Below are 26,264 nucleotides of genomic sequence, written 5' to 3' on the forward strand. Positions count from 1 at the left end.
TCAAGTTAAAATTTTTACTGAATAACTTTCCATTAAGATGTTGACTGGTTGCTAGTGTTCCAATGTATCTATAAAGGTGTTTGTGTGTCTGCTTTCTCAACAGCTTTACCCAAGAATTAAGCCCAGACAGAGAAGCCTGGCTTAGACCCCTTGTCAATCCTGAACTGTAAATATATCAGGAGGCATGGACACTGGCTGCATCTCATTGGTCCAATACCTCTCCTCATCTTCTCTCCTTCATCTGCTCTGATCTGTGAAGTAATATTGGGGAAGATTGAGATGGAGCAACAATTGAGATGCAGATCCACACAGGCTTTATTTAATAGGACCGTACAAGGAGAGGCCAACAATCACGTGAAGAAACGTTGAGACCAAACCACATGAAGGATTTTTAAGAACACTACAGACGGGCCTATGACCACTGACTTTGGCCCATCTGAGGCACTTTTGTATACCAGGAGAAGAGGTTTTCCACACTTATTTTCCCAGACCACTGTGTGTGTATAAGACACTAAAGGCATTATGTTTCTCTACATGTTTGTCGTATTGTGTTCCGATCAAGTATCTGCATTTATGGATATTGATGTCTGGGGATAAATGTAAAATGGAACAAACAGTATTTTTATGTTGAAAGGTGATTTTTACACTTTTACATAGTTTTTAAAACTGTTTTTCTTTCATTTTAACCTCATCAGAAAGAGCTGGAGCTGAACAATGTGTTAGTTGAGTGAATGAATGAGTGTAATACATGATGAATGTGATGAATTTTGTATGAACAGGTATTCTGTTACCTTATGTCATTTCCTGTTTTTAGTGACTGTGTCCCACTCAGTATAACTACAATAGAAGCCCATGTTTCAGCATTGACCCTACTGTACTGGCAAGGGTTGATGTCTGAGTGTGTACCACTATTACCACTGTTCAACTTATCAAACTGGGAATGAAATGATGAAACGTATGTTTGGTTGGTGAAATGTAGCCTATACCACTGTTGAATGAGCTATTGCTTTTGACTCTTGTTCTTCAATGATGCTAAGATAGCCTGTGGTTCAGTATATTTTCTAAGTGAGCAGATATAAGCAGCACTCGTTATATTTCTCTACACTGGCTTAATGGTGGAGATATGACAAACAGACAAGTACTACAGTTGTGCTATTGTCACAATAGACATTCCTCGGAAACTATGACATCACTAGTGAAATCCACGTGTCATCTGTTTCTAAAATGGCGTCCCTGCATTTAAATGGACCATTTAGCCATGTAGGAAGGATGAGGGGGTTAACTTCAAGGAACCTTATTCACACGCTATGTAGCTTGGCTTGAAGAGTAAGAGATGGTAGAGATGAATGCTTATAATGTCAGACTAGGTGTCTTTCCTTAAAATCTCTAAAGCAAGTTTAATGAAAACTCAATCAGCTCATTCATAGTAAGGAATTCTGCATCAACTCGTCAGATTATTTTTGTTACGTTTTATTATCGTTCTTTTTTTTGTTTTGTCCAACTATAACCTCACATGTAGAATTGTAAACATTTGCAATAAAAGACGAACCTTCTGGATCCGGTGGCATGCATTGAAACGTGTGGTCTTTTCGCGGCTTTCTTTTGCAAATTATAATGACTAACAGACTTACAGTATTTCCTCAAACTTGTCAATACAACACATCCTATTAGGTGTGGGACATTCATTGTGTGACTAGAAATAAGTAGCATGTCTATGACGCTCCAGCAGCTGGAAATGGTTCTTCCCCAATTCAACTCTGGGAACACGGCGGCTCTCAACACCAGACCATGGTGCATGGTTTACCAACTGATACAGAAAAGTTTTTCTATTTTAATGTATTCTACAAAATCCTTGCAACCAATAGAATGGGAGGGGTAGAGTGCAGTTGAAGTGTGTCAATGAAAATAAAATAACTAATGTAAACTATACTGTGTCCATAAAATGTGTATACAGTTGTCGGAAGTTTACATACACTTAGGTTGGAGTCATTAAAACTTGTTTTTCAACCAAGTAATCTTTCCAACAATTGTTTACAGATGGATTATTTTACTTATAATTCACTGTATCACAATTCCAGTTGGTCAGAAGTTTACATAAACTAAGTTGACTGTGCCTTTTAACAGCTTGGAAAATGCCAGAAAATGATGTCATGGCTTTAGAAGCTTCTGATAGGCTAATTGACATCATTTGAGTCAATTGGAGGTGTACCTGTGGATGTTTTTCAATGCCTACCTTCAATCTCAGTGCCTCTTTGCTTGACATCATGGGAAAATCCAAATAAATCAGCCAAAAACAATTGTAGACCTCCACAAGTCTGATTCATCCTTGGAAGAAATTTCCAAATGCCAGAAGGTAACACGCTCACCTGTAGAAACAATAGTATGCAAGTATAAACACTATGGGATCACGCAGCCGTCATACCGCTCAGGAAGGAGACACGTTCTGTCTCCTAGAGATGAACATACTTTGGTGCGAAAAGTGCAAATCAATCAAAGTGGTGATCCTAACTGACAGGGAATTTTTTTCTAGGATTAAAAGTCAGGAGTTGAGTTTAAATTTATTTGGCTCAGGTGTATGTAAACTTCTGACTTCAACTGCAGGTTGAGAACTTTTGCAAAACAGCACAGTTGGAAAATATATGGCAAATAGAAATCAAAACTGTATGGTCTTCAGAGATAGATGGGAGGGGTTGAGGGTAGCTGAAGGCTGGGACTAAAAACAAACAAACGGTAACTATTGTCAAATATAATATTTCCGTAAAATGTATAAGCTTGAAGTAGAAGCCTATGTGTTGTCCATTAGTTTACTCCAATTAGGGGAGGGGTGGTAGGGTTAGGGGAAAATAAAGGAAAATGTATTTAAAAAAATATATATATATATACAACACCGTTCAAAAGTTTGGGGTCAATTAGAAATGTCCTTGTCCATTAAAATAACATCAATTTGATCAGAAATACAATGTAGACATTGTTAAGGTTGTACATTTCTATTGTAGCTGGAAACAGCTGATTTTTAATGGGATATCTACGTAGGCGTACAGAGGCCCATTATCAGCAACCATCACTCCTGTGTTCCAGTGGCACGTTGTGTTAGCTAATCCAGGTTTATCATTTTAAAAGTCTAATTGATCATTATAAAACCCTTTCGCAATTATGTTAGCACATATGAAAACTGTTTTTCTGATTAAAAGAGCAATAAAACTGACCTTCTTTAGACAAGTTGAGTATCCTGGAGCCTCATAATTTCTTTGTTTGATTACAGGCTCAAAATGGCCAAAAACAAAGACCTTTCTTCTGAAACTCGTCAGTCTATTCTTGTTCTGAATAATGAAGGCTATTCCATGCGAGAAATTGCCAAGAAACTGAAGATCTCATACAACGCTGTGACCTACTCCCTTCACAGAACAGCGCAAACTGGCTCTAACCAGAATAGAAAGAGAAGTGGGAGGCCCCGGTGCACAACTGAGTAAGAGGACAAGTACATTATAGTGTCTAGTTTGAGAAACAGACGCCTTATATGTCCTCAACTGGCAGCTTCATTAAATAGTACTCGCAAAACACCAGTCTCAATGTCAACAGTGAAGAGGCGACTCCAGGATGCTAGCCTTCTAGGCAGAGTTGCAAAGAAAAAGCCATATCTCCGACTGGCCAACAAAAATAAAAGATTAAGATTGGCAAAAGAACACAGACACTGGGCAGAGGAACTCTGCCTAGAAGGCCAGCATCGCGGATTTCCCTCTTCACTGTTGACACTGAGATTGGTGTTTATCGGGTACTATTTAATGAAGTTGCCAGTTAGACCCCAAACTTTTGAACGATAGTGTATATTTACAAGAAAATATGTTGGTTATTGGAAATGATGCAGACAATTACGTTGATGGAAGCCAGTATTAAAGCTGATCTACACCCCCCCCCCCCCCCCCATTTTTAAAAATAAATATTTTAAAAAAAGCTGCTACTATACGAGATATTGTTTGTGAGGAGATTACTTCTGCCCCCGATTTATAATTAAAACCGGTGAATTAATAATTGGCAGTGCTCATTGCTTAAGTGGATACCTATTCAACCAAAGTGGAAAAACTGGAAAAGACTACCTATCGAAAATCATTCCCATAGATTCAATGTGTGGTTCACAGGCTCATTATTCACAATCATGCAGCCGAGCCTGTAGCTATGATGCTGCCCTCAGCATAAGACAATGATGAGATTAAACGCATGTTTGTGTACAAGGAACAATATTACTGTTTTTGCTGAGCATTGAACTTATAATTAATTATATTGACTATGGTGCAGGACATTTACATAGTGACGACACTGCCAATTAATGAACAATGGACAATATATGGATCCTGCAGCTCCTATTTTTGACTGTTTAGGCATTAAGGCGTACATATGTCATATCTTTTTTTTTTCATTACCCACCCGTACTCTTCAAGTCTGCTAACATAATTGTTAAGGTCTGAATTGGTTACTTATTTTGTTTTACTTTTGTTATTATTATTATATGCATATACTATATTCCTGGCATGAGTAGCAGGACGTTGAAATGTTGCGCGATTTTTAACAAAAAGTTGCGAAACGCTGCGAGAATTCGCATCATCCCTAACAGGTCTTAAGACCAAAAATATGCTGCTTAAGAGATTTCTTATGTACGGCTGTCACTCACCGTTATGCTACACCCCAGTATTTATAGTGCTGGGCAGGGGGAACCAGGGAAAGACGGCTTGGGGCTAGGGAAGGGGGAGCGATTTATAGAGATGGTCTTCTGGGTGTGGAGCGACCAATGGGTAGATTTCCCTGTGGGTCCTGCTTTTTATTTAACATCCATGGGCTTATCAACTCTAAAGATAACAATTGCGTTTTAGAAAAACTATGGCAACACTAGCTGTTCTCTCATGGAGTTTGAAAGGCCTTAGTATTCCTATCAAGCGTTCCAGCTGTCTTGATATTCTAGAAATAACCATATTGATATAGCAGTGTTCCAATAATCACACCTACTCCAAAAGGACACACATAGAAAAGAGAATAATTTGTACAAACTGGCTGTTTTTTCATCAGCCCCAAACAAAACTAAGGGTGTAATCATAATGAAACATAAGAAACTCAAAATCACCGTCCTTGGTATAGGCCGAAGACCAAAAAAGCAGAATCACTTTCCTTAAAGGGTAGGTAGCATAAACCTAACGACATGTAACATATGGATTTGCATTAGAAAGTCCCAATGCAAAAATACACCTCACTTTTCTATTTTTTGAGTTATTACATAAAACTGGTCAGAATGCCGGAGTCATAGCAGAAAAAACATTGTCGTTTGGGACGTAATAGGGAAGACCCAGAAAGCCAGCCTATTCCCTATAATGTAAACTCCACCAGAAAAAGCTTTGAATGTATAACTTTTGCACTCATGACTACTGGTTTCAATTTTCAGCCAATTTACAAGCAAATAATTTATGAATTTATTGTTACAAATCAGCTTGCAAGGTTGCTAGCAAACTAGTCTGCCAGCGTTATCTCTACGAGCCTGCTAACGTTACGTTAGCACTGCATGAGTCAGCCAGTTGCTTTCAACACCTAGTTTACCACTACGTTAAAATAAACCAACATTTTGGAAATACATAATGCTATCAAATTATCAAATAATGTCACCGGCACATGCAGTTATCATAGCCAGCTATCCAACCAGCCAGCCAACCAGCCAGCTAAAGTTAGTTATGTTTGCCTGCTAGCAAGGCTAGCAACCTAACTAGCCTAGCTAGTCAACCACCACGGTTGACGTAGCTAAGTAGTAAGCCAGAGAACAACTAGTCTAGTATTAATGAGGTTATATTCAGAGAGTATATGTTGGAGGTCCTTGGTTGAGTATAGAGAGGAATAGGTTGTCTTCTATGGGAAGAGATGGTCTTCACTGACGTACAGTGCATTAGGAATGTATTCAGACCCCTTGACTTTTTCCACATGTTGTTACGTTACAACCGTATTCTAAACTGCATTAAATGTTTTTTTCCCTCATAAATCTACACACAATACCCCATAATGACAAAGCAAAAACAGGTTGTTAGAAATGTTTGCAAATGTATTAAACATGGAAATATCACATTTACATAAGTATTCAGATCCTTTACTCAGTACTTTGTTGAAGCACCTTTGGCAGTGATTACAGCCTCGAGTCTTCTTGGGTATGACACTACAAGCTTGGCACACCTGTATTTGGGGAGCTTCTCACATTCTTCTCTGTAGATCCTCTCAAGCTCTGTCAGGTTGGATGGGGAGCGTTGCTGCACAGCTAATTTTAGGTCTCTCCAAAGATGTTCGATTAGGTTCAAGTCCAGGCCCTGGCTGGGCCCCTCAAGGACATTCAAAGACTTGTCCCAAAGCCACTCCTGCATTGTCTTGGCTGAATGCTTAGGGTCGTGATCCTGTTGGAAGTTTAACCTTCCTCCCAGTCTGAGATCCTGAGCACTCTGGAGCAGGTTTTCATCAAGGATCTCTATGTACTTTGCTCCATTCATCTTTGCCTCGATCGTGGCTAGTTTCCAAATCCCTACTGCTGAAAAACATCCCCACAGCATGATGCTGCCACCCCCATGCTTCACCTTAGGGATGGTGCCAGGTTTCCTCCAGACGTAACGCTTGGCATTCAGGCCAAAGAGTTCAATCTTGATTTCATCAGACCAGATGATATTGTTCAACAAACTAGAATGGCCCAAACACACCAAGACAGTCGTGAAGAGGGAACAAAGCCTATTCCCCCTCAGGAAACGAATAAGATTTGGCATGGGTCCTGATATCCTCAAAAGGTTCTACAGCTGCAACATCGAGAGCATCCTGACTGGTTGCATCACTGCCTGGTACGGCAATTGCTCGGCCTCCGACCGCAAGGCACTATAGAGGGTAGTGCGTACGGCCCAGTACATCACTGACGCTAAGGTGCCTGCCATCCAGGACCTCTACACTAGGCGGTGTCAGAGGAAGGCCCTAAAAATTGTCAAAGACCCCAGCCACCCCAGTCATAGACTGTCCTCACTACTACCGCATGGCAAGCGGTAACGGAGTGCCAAGTCTAGGACAAAAAGGCTTCTCAACAGTTTTTACCCCCAAGCCATTAGACTCCTGAACAGGTGACTACCCGGACTATTTGCATTGTGTTCCCCCCCCAACCACCCACCCCTCTTTTTACGCTGCTGCTACTCTCTGTTTATCATATATGCATAGTCACTTTAACTATACATTCATGTACATACTACCTCAATTGGGCCAACCAACCAGTGCTCCCGCACATTGGCTAACCGGGCTATCTTCATTGTGTCCCGCCACCCACCACCCGCCAACCCCTCTTTTACGCTACTGCTACTCTCTGTTCATCATATTTGCATAGTCACTTTAACCATATCTACATGTACATACTACCTCAATCAGCCTGACTAACCGGTATCTGTATGTAGCATCGCTACTTTTATAGCCTCGCTACTGTATATAGCCTGTATTTTTACTGTTGTTTTTTTTTCTTTACTTACCTGCTGTTCACCTAACACCTTTTTTGCACTATTGGTTAGAGCCTGTATGTAAGCAATACCTGTTGTATTCGGTGCACGTGACAAATAAACTTTGATTTGAAATCCTTTTTTCAACGGTATATTTACAACTTAGGTCAGCTATGCTGGCCTATGGAGTCCCTTGGGAAACCCAACTACCGAACCATCCAATGATGGGATATACAGTATAAATAAATTATCTTAGCTTCAGAAATGACTGATCTCTATTATATATCAACAACTTTTGGAAAACTAATATTCTGAGCTAGCAATTAAAAGAGTATTGTCCACAGATCTAATTTCATCTGAAAACCCTTTAACTGGAACAGAATATGAAAAAATATGACCTTAGCATCCTGTAATCCGAGTATCAATTTATACATTTTAAGTCAGTTGACAGACTGCATTTAACACCAAGGAAACATTTTACGATGAAGTTATCCCCAACTCCCAGCTGTTCATTATGTCTCCTAAATCAGGTAGGCACATTCCTCCATATGATGTGGGAGTGCCCTACAGTTAAATACTTTTGGGGCAAAGTTACAAAATTCCTTTTGAAGTGCATGAATCTAAATATTCAATGCTTTGCATCTATTATGTTACTTAACGATGATAGCTCCTCGAATCTCTCAATCAAGCAACGATTACTGCTGGCAGGCATCATTTCCTAAAAAAAAAGATGCTGGCTCTTAGATGGCACTTACCTCACTCTCTGCCAATTCACCAATGGATACAGTTACTGTTAGAAGTTATAACATTAGAATTATCAACAGCGAGACTGAATGGTGCTAGTCAAGGAACAATTGAGGCCTGGACAAATATACTCAGAAGAGAATAATCTCAGCTAAAGCCCAACACATACAAGTAAACAATACATACATGGTTGGGGCTGTAAGGCCCACTTCGTTTTTGTCTTCTGTTCCTCATTACATTGAATTTATTATAATTTAAACTCTATGTATTTCTTACTGTTTTTTTAAGTGGCAGCTTACATGTACGTTTGAAATGGATAATGTACCTGTACCCACCCCCCATCCCCCCCCAACAAAAACCAACAAAACAAATAAAAATGTGGTCCTCCAAAAAATGATATATCACATAGTAACGGCTGTGACTGTGTCTTGTAGACCTGGGCCATATGTATCAAGAGCCTCAGAGTAGGAGTAGGAGTGCTGATTTAGGATAAGTTTAGCCTTTTAGATGACAATGAATAAGATTACAGGGCCAGGGGGGACCTGATCCTAGATCAGCACTGCTACTCTGAGACACTCGATACGGTCCCAGATAATTATGTGTGTTGGCATTAGAATTTAGCCTACCCTCTTGGTGTGAAATGAAATTGTGCTCTGCATCTAGGAAAATACTGTATGTAAGTATTGTAATCTCCTGTTAATGATGTTGTACATGCATTCATTTCAGGTAAGTTTCTCGTTAAGGTAGTTTATTTCAGATATGAAGCATTGAAATACACATGATCAGTGTGTACATTAAACAACAGAAAATCTAAAATTTCACTCAATTAATCTGTCTTTGTCTAGAATACACAATCACTGGCATAATTAAGCCAGCAGAGCATGCACAATGGAAAATAACAAGACTGTGATAGACAAGCATTAGTCTTATTCAGTCCTTCCAGATCAGTAACCCCCAAAGAGGTGAGAGCTAGGGAGTAAAATGGAACAAGGCCTATTTGTAATTTGGAGGGACTTCACTCAGTCTCTGTTGTTCTGTTGCCTCCTGCTGGACAGAAAGTGAACCTTCAGTTATCGGTGAACATACTAGTCGTATAAGTTACTAATGGACAACGATCAGTTAGTCAGAAGGTGCAGATAAAATGTCAAGTGCACCAACGGAAAGGAAATAGCAAACATGAAGGTTGGCAGTGATCACACTGACCTATCTCTGGTGTGCGGCCACCTGGTTCTGCTTCCTGTAAGAGAGGAGGAACACAGACAGATTGATAGCTATAATGGTGATTTACAGAGCCTATATACATAAAAGCTTCTGCCAGTACAAACACATACAGGCATGAATAAGTTAAGCAAGTCATCAACACAGTAGAGCAGCTTTTTATGCAGGCTTTGGTCTTGGTGACCACGGTGTTGTATGTCACTGCATCATCAGGTAATGGGTCCTGATGGTAGACGGTTACATAGAGTTATTCAGATAACATTTACATCCATTTTGTATTTATTGTACATTCTACAGTACATCAGGGCTGTCAATTCACGTGCTTCTCAAGACAGAAAAATACTATACAAGACCAGCAGTGTGTATGTGTTTATTTAGTTTAAAGTTGACCCTTTGTGCTGTCCTATGCTGCTTAGGAATCACAGTGCTGTACAAGTCACCGTGGCTCTCAGGGTTTAGGCCCTGTGGGATGGAGGAGAGAGAGCAACATGATCTCATCCACTCAGAGAGGGGGTTCGTTGGGTTGCAGAGGGGTTATGTTGGGTTGGAGGGGGTTGGGCTGAGTTTGATGGGGATTTAGTTGGGTTGCAGAGGGTTTAGGCTGGGTTGGAGGGGGGGTTGGGTCAAAGAGATTAGGTTTTTACCTGTTGTGCTGTTCCTCTGGTGTGACTCACAGTACTGTAGGTAATGTTCTGCTCAGAGTCAGCAGACTGCTGAAAGAATGAAACACAAACCTTGTTAACATCAAACTTTTTTTTTTACGACATAAGGATGTTGTACACGTGTATATTGACACATGCATTTGCAGTTTCAATGTATTCTAATGAATGTACAAAATGTGTTATCATTCAAGTGTCAGGAGTTGTGGTGAGGGATTTGAGGAAGTCAAATATGCATACTCAGTGCATGACTACATTGAGAAAACCAGTTCTCTTTAAACTGTTTAACTTAATATTCTTGAGTCCATTAATCCTAAAATGTCGGGTTGATAATTGATGCCTTTTATGACTATTAACCAAAGAGAGCCCTAGAATATCAAGAAGTGAAAGGAACATATGAGTGAGAAGATAACATGATCATAGCTTACTACTGAGGTGTTTGCTGGTTGGTCCTTTGCCTTCTTGTCCTCTGAAATAAACAAAAGAGGATGTTGGTACTAGTGATCTTTGATGTCAAACTTTTCATTTATAGTATCAACTGTCCTGTATTTATTATATTCTGCAAATGACATTAGTCATTATTATTATTGTTTTAATCCATTTTTATTAAAACAAATACTTACTTTGTTTTCTCAACTTCTTCAATGTGACCAAGGTACCAGCTATCACCACCACCAACAGGCTCAGAGGAATGAGCAGGACAACCAGCAAACTGGAATTTAAAATGCAATTAAATATAATATATATAGATAATCACAGTCATTGATCTACATGTCATAGGCATAATTTTTGTTGCACTGTTGCGACAGAGTATAAATACTTTATAGCCTATCATGGTCCGAACACATTAGCTTTAGGAAGTAAGGAATAAGGAACTTTACCAAAAGAGGGAGGAGAAGAGAATGTCACAATACACGCACAAGGATGTCTAACCATGGGGAAGTGGTAAAGGAAGGTGTTTTTCATTTTGTATCCACTTTCATCCATCGCCCCCACACCCTTACAGTATCACCAACCATTTGGATGACTATTACATGTTTGTCATTTAGCAGACGCTCTTATCCAGAGCGACTTACAGAAGCAATTAGGGTTAAGTGGCTTGCTCAAGGGCACATCAACAGATTATTCTGACTAGGGGATTTGAACCGCCATCCTTCCGTTTGTACTGGCCCAAAGCTCTTAACCATTAGGCTACCTGCCGCCAATATTCCATATAAGCTGCGCACAGCTCCCCCGCAGAAGAAATATCAGCCTCCACAGAGAAGCACAAGGTTGAACTTCACTCAACTTTCACAAGTTTTCTTTGTTAGCTAACACTATAAACGTGTCCCTTCACTGTGGGAAGTAAATCGAATCAATGCAATATTAGCCAATTTCATTGCAACAAACGAACAAAACGGACTATGCAATACTTAGTATGCAAAACTAACTATGCAAGAGATTTTCATGTAGGCAGAAGTCAGGCCCATACTCTACAGACCGGTGCACCATAACCAATAAGATCTGCAGTAGATCTGCAGTAGGCCTATATGCAAATAGACCATTGCCATATATAGATTTGTGCCATTCACTTTGAACTGGACTGTTTTACAGCATGAGCTATTATTATGTGTTTTGAGATCAAACCAAGAGCTGCATGTAGCCATGTGTTCACATTTGTTCAAATTCTTTTCTAGTAAGTGAGTTACTACTAGCCTAGCTATAGATAATTTGTATTCGGCAATGTGGGAGTGACTGCTTCCTACAATAGCACAAAACGTTTACATTTCTAGCCATCTTTGAAAAACAAGTCAGGTAAAGAGCTTTTTTTATGTCTTAAAGGAGCAGTATTGTATTTTGAGAGAGACTTGAATGAGCTAAGTTGCCAATATGCAGAGTGTAGCATCATTTGTCTGATTCTCTGTAATAATGGTATGGGAATAATAATTAATTGTATTTTGTAAAGGGGTTTCTTGCATCAAACAACACAACAAAACTATCAGTCACTTCCTTGTCTGAAGGACAGATGGATAATTCATGTCAAGCCCTGCATGTTTTTTTTTTCAAAAGTCTCATGGAATGTAGGCCACACATTGGATGCTACTGTAGGCTGAAGGAAATAACCGCTATTTCCATAGTTTTGGATGGTAGGCCACTCTGGTAGGCCTACAGTATTAAATAGCCACAGTAACCTACGTGGCCCCTGTTTAAACAGTAAATTAAAGCAGGTACAGCCTCAGTGTTCACAGTAAACGTACGCCGGAAGTAGCACAGAATTTTCACAAAGTTCAAGTTTGCACTCAGCAGACCTGACATTTTCTCAGTGCTTAAACATTTTTAGAGGGAACATTTCCTGCTGCCCCTGTTAAAGTGAGGAGACTGACCTCTGGATCCTTTCCTGTCGCTTCTCGTCAGTTCCCCCATTGTTCTGGTCTGTAACAGAAGGGGTGAATGTTGCCTGAGAAGTGTTACTCAGCACCTGTTAGGGAGGTTTAGTAAGTGGTTGGAGCTTTTGTCGCTGTGAGAAGCTCCAATAAGTAGCTCCAATAAACTGACTGGTGTACAATGTAGATTTATATGATTAAAACCAGGTAACTGGAATGTTGATTAGCTAATCTATATAATGCTTTCTTAGCTTGTGTTTCACACATGCGTTAAAATTTAATTCCTTGAATTTTCAGTATTAATTTCAAATCTAGGTGGTAGATATGATGAACAGTTTTATAAAGATTGTTCCATTTCTTAATGAACTTTAACATGACTGACAGGATAATCTCAAGAGAATGTGTGGTCAAAAGATTTCCGTTTTGGGGCCTCCTGAGTGGCGCAGCGGTCTAAGGCACTGCTAGAGGCGATGATACAGACCCGGGTTTATTCCCTGGCTGTGCCACAACCAACCGTGGCCGGAAGTCCCATAGGACGGTGCACAATTGACCTAGCATCATCCGGGTTAGGGAAGGGTTTGTCCAGGGGGGCTTTACTTGGCTCATCGCACCTTAGCAACTCCTTGTGGCGGGCCGGGTGCCTGCAGGCTGACCCCGGTCGCCAGATAAGCGGTGTTTCCTCCGACACATTGGTGCGGCTGGCTTCCGGGTTAAGCTGGCGGGTGTTAAGAAGCGCGGTTAGGCGGGTCATGTTTCGGAGGACGCATGACTCTACATTCACCTCCACATTCGAGCCCTTTGGGGAGTTGCAGCGATGAGACAAGATCGAAATTGTGAAGAAAAATGTCAAAATACAAAATATATTTATTTCCACTTTGCTTCAGAAATGTTCCTTAATCTCTAACACTGGATGAATAAACGGGACTCATACATGGTTATATGGGATTGCTCTGTACTTACTTGTGGTGGTTGTGTTACTCTGTGTTGTGGTTGGTTGGTTAACAGTGACATGAACAGGCATCTGTAGATCTCCAACTGCACACCAGTACCAGCCAGTGTTCTTCATTTTTAGTTGACTCATCGTTACGATCATGACTTTTTTTCCATTGGCAAGAATCCGCTTTAATTCTACTGATGCTCAATCTAAATTCCCAACAGTCCTCACCACGCAAGAGCCACCCAGCCTGCACCAGCAGAAATCTCCAGAGTTACTATAGTTACAATTGACAGTGACACTCTGTCCTTCAACTCCAGTCACATGTTGTTGGTCCACATAGAGTCCTGCAGTACCTGCACATGAATGGATTTGAAAGGTCAACATTGGTGTGAATGTCAAATAATCCCCACACAGAGTACATGTTCGGTCATTTTAAAAAGGTACATCTAGATCAGAAAACACAAATGGTTTAAACAGAATTATGAGGCCAGATGCTCATCTAAACTATTCAATTTTACATGGTATTACTAAACTCATTAGATGGTATTTTAATGATCAGAAAGGTAAGGATCTCACCTGTGGCAACTGACAGATATAGATGTGTGGTGTCACCTTTCTCCACAGCACACCAGAAATATCCAGAGACCCCTAGTTGCAGATTCTTCATGGTCACAGTGAAGACTCTTGTAGTAACATTATCAGCGATGGACAACCAATTAGATGCACTCTGAGAGTCAGTACGTATTAGAGTAGAGCAAAAATTGAAAAAATATCCACTACACCAGTATTTCACATGTTCTTCAGAGCCATGATGATAGAGACATGGGATGGTGATGGAGCCTCCTTCACTTACAGACACATGACTCACTGTGGACACACCGTGAATACCTGTAGACACAACAGAAAATACATATATAGATACTTTAATTTCACCCAGCTGCTCAAGAGTCCCACCAGATGATCAGCCAAACCACTTGACAAAATCTACACATTTGTGACCTCTAGAGAAAAATGAGTGATACACATTGTCACAATATGTGTTTGTGACACCAGAGAAGACTGAGACATGTTAGTGCTGATGTTGTCACACCCAAATCCTGCCATGAGAACATAACGTAACACATAACATATTTAGCTTTGACACCCCTAAACTATGGAGACAATCTCTAGTTTCAATCAGATACAATTTGAAGTTAATGAAATAGTTATGAAATACTATAACTTTGACTGGATGGTTGTTCTGATATCTACTGTAGTACAATGGTGGCAAAAAATGTTTGTGCAAAATATGTTACTGACACTTTTGTTATTAGGTAAAAAGTTGCACTTCTTCCCTCAGCTGGGGCTCAGTCAACTGGGGCCCAGAGAGGGGAGAGGTCAGGCTTGTCTTTTACATGTCCCTGGTGCTATGCAGAATATCAGAAAGGGAAGAGAACAGGAGGGAACATTGTCTTCATATGTGAATGTGTCTTTACCTATTCTAAACCATATGAAGGGATGGTGTGATTAATCAGGAACAAAAATAGAACTGTTTGGCCATAATGACCATTCTTATGTTTGGAGGAGAAAGGGGGAGGCGTGCAAGCCGAAGAACACCATCCCAACCGCGAAACACGGGGTGGCAGCATCATGTTGTGGGGGTGCTTCGCTGCAGGAGGGACTGGTGCACTTCACAAAATAGATGGCATAATTAGGAGGAAAATTACGTGGATATATTGAATCAACTTCTCAAGACATTAGTCAGGAAGTTAAAGCTTGGTCGCAAATGAGTCTTCCAAATGGACAATGACCCCAAGCATACTTCCAAAGTTGTGGCAAAATGGCTTACAGACAACAAAGTCAAGGTATTGGAGTGGCCATCACAAAGCCCTGACCTCAATCCCATAGAAAATGTGTGGGCAGAACTAGAAAAGTGTGCGAGCAATCAGGCCTACAAACCTGACTCAGTTACTCTGTCAGGACGAATGGGCCAAAATTCACCCAACTGATTGTGGGAAGCTTGTGGAAGGCTACCCAAAACATTTGACCCAAGTTAAACAATTTAAATGCAATGCTACTAAATACTAATTGAGTGTATGTAAGCTTCTGACCCACTGAGAATGTGATGAAAGAAATTAAATCTGAAATAAATAATTCTCTCTACTATTATTCTGACATTTCACATTCTTAAAATAAAGTGGTGATCCTAACTAACCTAAAAAAATGAATTTTTACTAGGATTAGATGTCAGGAATTGTGAAACTGAGTTTAAATGAATTTGGCTAAGTATGTAGTGTACTTTTCTAGGATATCTTAAGTATACAAAACATATACTATCCATATACTATCATAACACTTCACACTTAAAGTACACTTTAAATTCATTGTTTTTTCAGTCTTTGTAGTATACAACAGTTGGGTAGCGGGTAGCCTAGTGGTTAGGAGTGTTGGGCCAGTAACTGAAAGGTTGCTGGTTCAAATCCATGAGCTGACAAAGTGAAACATCTGTTAATGTGCCTTTGAGCAAGGCACTGTCATGTCTTTACTATCATTAAATTGAAAACTTAGTTTTTTATCAAAGATTCTCTGTAATTAGTATTACGCGATCAAACTGATAAATCATGTAACCGTAATTAACTATGAAGTCGGGGCACCAAGGAAAATATTCAGATTACAAAGTTATAATTTCCCAATATAACTTTTCAGATATTTTATCTGATCAACAGTCTTCTGATTAAGGAATTATTTATTTTACCTCACGTTAGTCTCATTCCAAACGTCGTAAATTGTTGGTTATCTGCACGACCCCAGTCTTCACTATGAGTCATCCATACATCAATTGTCTTAAATAATTTATTTATTACTAACTAAATAATTCACAGAAATGCATAAACAAAACAACAAAGTAAATATGGTTACAAGAAATGATAGTAGAATGTGCCCTAGTAGGCTAAACCGGCATGGTGGCTTGTTAGACAAAAGGGAAGTGGGGGTCGACTAAGAAGTCACTACAAAGTTAATAATTTTAACAATTGAAATGCTAATCCTTTACACATGAACGCTCACTCTTTCGGGAACAATTGCAATCAATCAATATATTTACGCTCAGTGTGTCGTCTTGATATTTGTTGAAAAGTTCATTTCTGTTGGAGAGTTTTTGTCCTCTCTCGCTCTCTCTCTCTCTCTGTTAAAGTGAATTGTTCAGAGCGACATTCATTCATGTTGTTGTAGATTGGATGTTTCGGCGGTTGTCGTTCTTCGCGTTCAATGATACCGAATTCTTAGCTGCAGACAGTAGTAATTAATATCAAAGACTTGTTCTTATTCTGTCGGTATTGATAGTCTCAGAGTTTAACCACGTGGTATGGTTAAAAGATTCAGCAATGGTCTGCAACCTTTGTCCTCCCGTGATTGAGAGAAACATGGTCTACTTAGAATTTCTCAAAGTTGGGTTTTATTCGGGAATTGCAAAAAAGAGGCTGTCCTAGGATGCCTGACCCTAACTGGGCTCATGGGCGGTCCTCTGATTTAGTTCAACTCAAAAGGGAATTGGAGTTTCCTTCATTAAACAGTCCAAAATCACATTACAAACAGTATCATCCTCACTCATTCATCTTATACAGCAATTAGATGTAAACCTCATATCTGAGGCTATTATATAAACAGCATTATGGTAATGCGGCCACACCGTCTCCCATGAGCTTCCCCAAGTTGTAACAAACGGACCAGTTCGTAGCTGGATTCTTCACCGATCTTTTATACCTTCTCCGGAACCTAAACGTTGTTCACACCTCAAGTTCTGTGAGGTGGAAGAAATTCCTTTGTTCTCTATGAATCTTCACTTTATTTCTATACTGTGTGGCCATGAGGCAAGGTCTTCCCTAGGAATTTACGACCTCACCAGTCTGGTTGTAGAAGCAGAGAGCGGGGATGGTGTTCGCTGTACCCAAAGAGGGCAACGTCATGACAGCACATAACCCTAATTTCCCCAGGGTCGCTGACATTGATCCCTGGCACTGAACCCACTCTCAGGGGGAGTGGGATATGCACAAACTAATTTACGATTCACTCTTGTACATGTGTGAAATAGGACAAATTTAAGCGCCCACCTAATTATCTTATATATATACTATCAACCTGCAATACACTTTTTAAAAGTGTAATTTAAATGCATTGTATTTCATTTTTTAATTATACTATATGTTCACTATCATTACACTTAAACATACTAATTTAAAGTTGACTTCAATTTCATATGCTTTAATTGTAATTGAGTATATTCATTCAAAATACACTTGGAGTTGTTTTTAAGTTGAAGCATCGATTTTATTTTATGGAACTCTGCTTATGAGTTATAAAGTATTATAAGGGCACGAGGCGAGACCCAGATGTAGACACGGGAGGCAGATGGTTTTAGTCTTTGATATTTATTGATTATCCAAAAGGGGTAGGCAAGAGAATAATCGTGGACAGGCAAAAAGGTCAAAACCAGTTTAGAGTCCAGAAGGTACAGTGTGGCAGACAGGCTTGAGGTCAGGGCAGGTGGGTACAGAGTCCAGAAAACAAGCAAGGGTCAAAACCGGGAGGACTAGCAAAAGATAAAAGGCAGGAGCATGGGAAAAACACACTGGTTGACTTGGAACATACAAGAAAAATAGACACAGACAGAAAACACCGGTTTAAATACCCAGGGGATAATGGGGAAGGTGGGAAACACCTGGTGGGGGTCTTGACAAGCACAAGGTCAGGTGAAACAGATCAGGATGTGACAGTCCCCCCCCCCCCCCCCCCCCCAGGGGCACCACCTGGCGTCTTACATGGAGCGCATACCTGGTTGACCGGGGTGCCAGCGGTGGAAGTCAGCGAAGAGGGCTGGGTCCAGGATGTCTGTAGCGGGAACCCAGCACCTCTCCTCCGGGCTTCCCAGTCAACCAGGTACTGGAAATCCCTGCCCCGCGGTCGAACACTCAGGAGGTGTCTCACCGCGTATACCAGATGGCCATCGATGACACGGTGTGGAGGGGTGGGCCTGGAAACAGAAGACAAAGGGCTGTGAGACATGTTCTTAATCCTAGACACACGGAACGTAGGGTGAATATGGAGAGTACGGGGTAACAAAAGATGAACAGCAGTGGAACTAAGGACTCTAGAGATGGGGAAACGGCCAATGAAACAGGGGGAAGTTTGTGGGACTCCACCCGAAGGGGCAGGTCCCATGTGGATAGCCATACCCTCTGCCCAATGCAATATCGAGGAGCCCGGCAGTGACCCGCTTGTTGATACCTGTAGTTGGTCTTGAGAAACGCTGCCCGGGCTCTTCTCCAGGTATGCCGACATCGGCGAATGTGCATCTGGGCCGAGGGTATGTTGACTTCCTGCTCTTGTTCTGGGAAGAGCGGAGGCTGATACCCCATGGAGCACTCGAAAGGGGAGAGTCGCGTGGCCGAACAGGGAAGAGTCGCGTGTCGAAGGAAGGCCAGGGTTCGACGGTAACCCGGATGACAGGTAAGCCAGATGACATGAGCCCATTCCAGGACCGGACTAAATTAGGGATGAACAAATGGTTAGCCGTTCCCCCTCCATGGGCAGGATGGGAACATTGTGCCTTGCGGACCAGGGTCTCAATACCCCAGCCCACAGCAGCTGCAAGGAATGTGGTAGAGAGGATGGTCTCGGAGTCAGAGGATGTGGCAGCGTGACTGTACAGGTGAGAGAGGGTGTCGGGTTTAACATTCTTGGACTCAGGTGATAGGAAATGGTGAAGTTGAACCTGTTGAATAACAGAGCCCACCGGGCCTGCCTGGAGTTAAGGCGCTTGGCTGTGCGGAGATATTCCAAATTCTTGTGGCCGGTCCAAACCAAAAACTTATGTTCTGCTCCTCCCAGCCATTCTCCATTCCTCCAGTGCCATCTTGACCACCAGGAGTTCTCAGTTACCCACGTCGTAGTTTCTTTCTGAGACGATGGGACAGGAAGGCGCAGGTCCTGGAGCTTTTGGTCCTGGACGGAATGCTGGGACAGGATAGTCCCCATTCCAATGTCAGAAGCATCGACCTCAACCACAAACTGACGGGACGGGTCCAGATGGATGAGGATGGGAGCCATAGTGAACCGGCACTTCAGGTCCACAAAGGCTCTTTCAACCTCTGGGGACCATGTGAACGGTACCTTGGGAGAAGTGAGTGCCGAGAGGGGGGCTGCCAGGGTGCTGTAGCCTCGAATGAAACGCTGGTAGAAATGGGAAAATCCCAGGAAACATTGTAGCTGCACCCTGGACGTAGGTTGGGGCCAATCCACTACTACTTTCACCTTTTCCGGGTCCATCTGGACATTTACTTCAGCGATGACATATCCCAGAAAGGAGAGGGTAGAACTCGCATTTCTCCGCTTTCACAAATAACTGCTTCTCCAGGAGGTGCTGAAGGACTTGTCGAACATGGAGAATGTATTCTTGGGCAGAATGGGAGAAAAACAGGATGTTGTCAAGGTAGACGAACACAAAACGTTTTAACATGTCCCGGAGCACATTGTTTACCAGGGCCTGGAAGACCACAGGAGCGTTGGCAGTGTTGAAGGCTGTCTTCCACTCATCCCCTTCGCATATCCGAACCAGGTGGTAGGCATTCCGAAGGTCCAGCATGAAGAAGATGGTAGCCCCCTGGAGAGGTTCGAAAGCCGAGGAGAGGAGTGGTAAGGTGTAACGATTCTTGATCGTTATGTCATTAAGGCCCCGGTAGTCAATGCACGGACACAGGTTCTTGTCCTTCTTTTCCACAAAGAAAAAGCCCGCGCTGGCAGAGAATGCAGACGGACGGAGGCCTCCAGCAGCCAGAGAGTCCTCAATGGCCTTGGTCGCCGGGCCAGACAGGGAATATAGCCGACCACGAGGCGGTGTGGTGCCTGGGAGAAAGTCAGTGGCACAATCGTAGGGACGATGTGGGGGAAGAGAAGTAGCCCGTGCCTTGCTGAAGACATCCAGGAGGACATGGTACTCTGCGGGGATGGCAGATAAATCCGAGGCTTGATTTAAGCCCCGAGGAGACCATCTCGGGGAAGGCTGCGCTGCTTTGAGGCAATGAGAATGGCAGAACGGACTCCAACCCAGGATTGAACTCATGGTCCTGTCAATAGTGGGTTGTGTTTTTGGAGCCAAGAAAATCCCTACACAACAGGAACATGGGGGAACTCAATGAAGAGAAGCTGTATAGCCTCACTGTGATTTCCTGAAACCCACAGACTAACAGGAACAGTGCTGTGGGTAACTCTACCAATGGATCGGAGTTGAGTGGGGATACCTAATTCAGAAACTAGGGGAGCGTCCATAAAACTCTCATCCGCCCCAGAGTCAATGAGCACCCGGAGAGACTTAGACTGGTCTCCCCACAGCAGTTTCACAAAAAAAGGAGTGCGGTTGATGGGAATTGGAGGATTCTCAGTCTGGCTCACCAGAGTGCTTGTACCTACTAACAAAATATTTATCTTAACCGAGCAGGTGGCTATATAATGTCCCGCAGCCCCACAGTACAGACAACTGTTAGAACGTTTCCTAGGCAACAATCTAGCTCTGCCCAGTTGCATCTGGCTCACCTGTCACCGATGATAATGCTGTACTTTTATTTACACATTACATATTACACATTACAAAAAAACCATATTGAGATACTAAAGTGTGAAATGCAACTGGTGCACACTTATAAAAAACAATGACTTGTCACTGAGAGACTAGTCAGGATTGAGGGAAAGATAAACAGAGCAAAGTACAAAGAGATGATAACCTGCTCCAGAGTGCTCAGGACCTCAGACTGAGGCGAAGTTTCACCTACCAACAGGACAACAACCCTAAGCACACAGCCAAGACAATGCAGGAGTGGCTTCGGGACAATTTAATCAATTTTAGAATAAGAATGTAACATAACAAAATGTGGAAAAAGTCAAGGTGCCTGAATCATTTCCGAATGCACTGTACACCTGTCTGTCTACCCCTATTCTTTGTCACCCTGATAAAGGCTCTTGTAGCGGCAACGCGCCAGTAATCTTTTAAATTGTTGCTATAAAGCCGCAAACAATAAAGGATTTTACATTTTATTTCTGGAAGTTGGTTTGCAAAAAGGCTTTTTTAGCATTGTTTAATATCCAGCATCAACTTATTTTTGTTCTGTATTATTTCATGCCATGATCAAAGAGCACCTCATGGTATACAACTGTAACCAAATAAGTGCTTTATTCCTGTCTCTCTTCTTAATATGTTAGATCTTGATTACTGGAAGTTGTATTTAAATGTGTTATTTACAAACTAGCTAGCTGCTGAAAAATACAACTGTTCCACAAATTAAAACAGCACTCATCAATACATCTGAGCACAACATAAAGAAAATCTTTAATGTGACTACAATGTCTATGGACAAAGTAGAACGAACATTATAGTGTTATACATTTCAGTATGTACTCAGTCTCAGTGTCTGACATAGAGGAACTGAGCCTAATAATATCAAACAACAAAATGACTTCCCTCACTTACCTGACAGTCCAGTGAGGAAGAAAATAATGTGCAGGACAAGGAGGAGATGTGGAGCCATGATTGGATGAGAGAGAAATTCTCTGGTAGCTTTTATGTTTGAATGGGCACACTGGTGTGTGTCAGGGACCAGGGCACCCAGGCAACTAACTCTACTTCCTGATCTTCATGGATATCAGTTATTTAACTCTTCCTGTTTTAATGACATTGCAACCATGTGCCCTGTGCAAGACCTTGTGTAGTCAATGTTGAGCTGTTGAACCTGACCAAGGTGGGTTTGTAAATACATAGGTTGATTTATATGATAATTGCTTGTGGTTCGTTCCCTCAATACCCTGATAAAGTAATACATTTATAAACTCCTGTCCTGTGTTGGTCTGATATTCCTTTCTGATATTAATGAGGTCCCATACTGATTACAGTTAAATGAAAAGTAAAGTAATTAGTTACGTCCATCACACCATCCCCAAGAGTTTCCTGACTAGCAAGGGCAGTCTGTGTTTAATTTAATTGTTTATTAGAAACACAGATCATTGTGAGGGGATTTGTTTAGTCCCAGATTCCTTAGTTTAATGATGAGCTTCATGTGCACTATGGTGTTCAACGCTGAGCTGTAGTCAATGAACAGCATTCTCACATAGGTGTTCCATTAGTCCAGGTGAGAAAGGGCAGTGTGGATTGCGATTGATATTGCATCATCTGTGGATCTATTTGGGGCGGTATGCAAATTGGAGTGGGTCTAGGGTGTCCGGGAGGATGCTGTTGATGTGAGCCATGACCTGCCTTATAAAGCACTACATGGCTACTGACGTGAGTGCCACGGGGAAATAATTTAGGCAGGTTACCTTCGCTTCCTTGGACACAGGGACTATGATGGACACAGGGACTATGATACAATGTAGTGTAGTTTTGTTTGATAAAATACATTTTTATATCCTAACATGATCAATGTTGTATACAGCATTTTGCATGAATTCCAACTCTTTCAACTTGCAACTTGCAACAAAACAATCTTAACCTTGTTTCACCCAGTCAATTTCAGTTTCTGTGCAATCCTCAGACACTCTGGAAGGCAACCAAACTTTGTTTCATCATTCCATATTACGAATTGGCTTCACAACACCTCTTTTAGCCCACGAAGGGCAGACATCATTACGCACCAATGAGATGGGCTGTGTTCACTTGATTGACAGTCTCTTAGTCCAATGACCACCTATCGTTTTGAAACAAAGCTAGCTAGATAGCCAACTTTTCTGTAGAATGTGAATGCCCTTTGTTTGACAAGCAGCCATTATGCTTGAGCTGTGTGTAACGGTGATCATTCCTTACATTTTTGTGGAATACAATATATTAGTATAACCTATGTGTATGTTATTTTGGCTATGACATTGTGTGGCTGTGCATTTTTTTAATGTCTTATTGACTATTGATCCACATATTTCATTATATTGATTGTGTTCCCAATACTTTATAAAATATATATGTTTGTAGATATGTGTTGTTTATTTGATGTATTGATGCAGGGCTCATCCGTAAAATGATTGATGCAGGGCTCATCCATAAAATGATTGATGCAGAGCTCATCCATAAAATGATTGATGCAGAGCTCATCCATAAAATGATTGATGCAGGGCTCATCCATAAAATGATTGATGCAGGGCTCATCCGTAAAATGATTGATGCAGAGCTCATCCATAAAATGATTGATGCAGGGCTCATCCATAAAATGATTGATGCAGGGCTCATCCGTAAAATGATTGATGCAGGGCTCATCCGTAAAATGATTGATGCAGGGTTCATCCGTAAAATGATTGATGCAGGGCTCATCCATAAAATGATTGATGCAGGGCTCAACCCCTGCTAAAATAAAGGTAAAATCAAATAAGTAATAGTAAACTTGAGTTCTGACTGAATAAAAATAGTGGTAGACTCCACCATCCCCCACCTATTCAAACATAGGACCTGGATCCTCCAGTCTGACCCCTTGGCTTTCTCTGGCTCCACACCCACCCCACCTGGCCATCTAGGTGTGTGAAGGTCAGTGTCTTCTATATAGGGAAGCTAATGATCCATCATGTATGGCGTTCCTGGGAGTATGTAAACTTAAATGTTTTATTACCATAGCATTTTTGTATATTCTCTATAGTTATGTACTTGGGAATGTATCAATTGACCAATTCGGCCACTTGGGTACATTTGGGCAAACTCGTGAGGAACACCTGGAAGACTTGATACAAAATATTATGTAGAGCTCTCATCCAGTCTGAAACTTTGCACACCCACTGCTGCCCCTCTTGTGGACAACATCTAAATATTTTAGATGTTTTAAAGGATTTATGTAATAAAAAAAGCATTATTTTCTCATTAATTTTCCCCATAGGAATGGCGAACAAGGGGTTATTCACCAAAGGTAAGTCAAGCACAAAACATTCTTCAAGAGTTTCATTTCACAACACATACATATTTGAGTAGAATAATTATAATAAAATGAAACAAACATAATGTACAGATAAGTACACACATCAAGTATTTGTTATTGGTATAGTGTGGTATTTAGACACATTTTGGATATAGAAAAATACAATGTGTTGTTGGGAATAGAATCTGATACCCACATTTACAGCATGGCATACTGCACGTAGATCTAAGAATGAAGATGTATAGCTCTTACTCCCAGAGGGAATTAAATATTGAAAGTATACAAAAATGTAGAATGAAGGTTATGATAAAGAAAAATACATTTAAAACTAATGGCAGCTGCATGTTTGAGTAACTTTGCATTTAGTGCAAACTGTTGGTAAACTGGACCCTTTGATTGCTCCAGAAACAACTCTCTGGTTTCGATGCATCCTTGGTATCATCTTGATTTTGGTTTTCCTTGAACTTCACCACAGAAACGATGGTGCACAGGAGGAACAGCAGTGCATTACCAACTTTCACCAGGTAGAAGAATGTGTTCCAATCTGTAGAAGAATACAATTATTTTGTCATGTCATTATGAAAATTGCAGTCAGACAGAGACAGGTGTCCAGGGGGCACTTCCTGTATTTAACAAGAGGTAACATAAGCTATCACACTGTACTGTCCTTCTTCAGAATACTTCTTGCATATCTATTTATTTCTTAACCACTCAACATCTTAGTTTTCACATGTGTCAAAAGTTGCTGTAAAGTCATCCAAAGGCCTCCCTTAGGCAAGTCACAGGACACGCGCAAAGATATTGAACCTTGGTGAAGTGGTAAATGTTTCAGCAAGAACATTTAAGGAAGGTGTTTCATTTTGTATACACTCTATAGCTGAAAATAAAAAATACAGATTTCTTTGTAATTTGGGCAATTAAACGTATTATTGTTAACCCAGACACTTGTCTCTGCTCTGATCAGCCTTTCTAGTCAGGTGATCCACACCCTTACAGTATAACCAACTGTTTGGAAGGCTATTAACTCTAGGATAGGGGGACAGTCGCGTCTCACTTGGCCAAAAGCCAGGGAAAATGCAGAGCGGCAAAGTCAAATAAAATTATATAAAAATCAAACTTTCATTAAATCACACATGTAAGATACTAAATTAAAGCTACACTCGTTGTGAGTCCAGCCAACATGTCCGATTTTAAAAAGGCTTTTCGGCGAAAGCATAAGATGCTACTATCTGATGATAGCACAACAGTAAACAAAGAGAGTAGCATATTTCAACCCTGCAGGCGCTACACAAAACGCAGAAATAAAATATAAATCATGCCTTACCTTTGACGAGCTTCTTTTGTTGGCACTCCAATATGTCCCATAAACATCACAAATGGTCCTTTTCTTCAAATAATTCCATCCAGGGTAGCCTAGTGGTTAGAGTGTTGGACTAGTAGCCGGAAGGTTGCAAGTTCAAATCCCCGAGCTGACAAGGTACAAATCTGTCGTTCTGCCCCTGAACAGGCTGTTTCAAGGCCGTCATTGAAAATAAGAACTTGTACTTAACTGACTTGCCTAGTTGAATAAAGGAAAAATAAATTTATCCAAAATGTCAATTTATTTGGCATGTTTGATCCAGAAAAAAAACCGCTTCCAATTTGCGCAAAGTCACTACAAAATATCTCAAAAGTTACCTGTAAACTTTGCCAAAACATTTCAAAATACTTTTGTAATACAACTTTAGGTATTTTTAAATGTTAATAATCGATCAAATTGAAGACGGGTCTATCTATCTGTTTTCAATAGAGGACGAGAGGAAACTAACGCTACTTTTCTAGTCTTGCCCAACTCTCAACAGTGTTACCCTATTCCAATATGACCGTACTTCTTCATTGCACAAAGGAATAACCTCAACCAAATTCCAAAGACTGGTGACATCCAGTGGAAGCGGTAAGAACTGCAAACA

General features: G+C 41.0%; 1 protein-coding gene and 1 pseudogene across 10 annotated transcripts in view; one reads left to right on the forward strand and one right to left on the reverse strand.

The window, feature by feature from the left end:
• Nucleotides 1-1,577, forward strand: part of LOC139411561 (tumor protein p53 binding protein, 2a) — a 51,565-nt gene extending 49,988 nt beyond the window's left edge. For all 10 annotated transcript variants that reach the window (XM_071158100.1, XM_071158109.1, XM_071158127.1 and 7 more), the window contains one exon: nucleotides 104-1,577. In XM_071158100.1, coding sequence (XP_071014201.1) covers nucleotides 104-145 — 42 coding nt within the window. In that variant the 3' untranslated portion in view covers nucleotides 146-1,577. The remainder of the gene's footprint in view (nucleotides 1-103) is intronic.
• A 7,897-nt stretch (nucleotides 1,578-9,474) lies between these two features.
• On the reverse strand, nucleotides 9,475-22,028 carry LOC139417202 (polymeric immunoglobulin receptor-like; annotated as a pseudogene).
• Nucleotides 22,029-26,264: the final 4,236 nt, after the last annotated feature.

This window comes from Oncorhynchus clarkii, chromosome 1 (assembly GCF_045791955.1).
Source record: "Oncorhynchus clarkii lewisi isolate Uvic-CL-2024 chromosome 1, UVic_Ocla_1.0, whole genome shotgun sequence".
Lineage (NCBI taxonomy): Eukaryota > Metazoa > Chordata > Actinopteri > Salmoniformes > Salmonidae > Oncorhynchus > Oncorhynchus clarkii.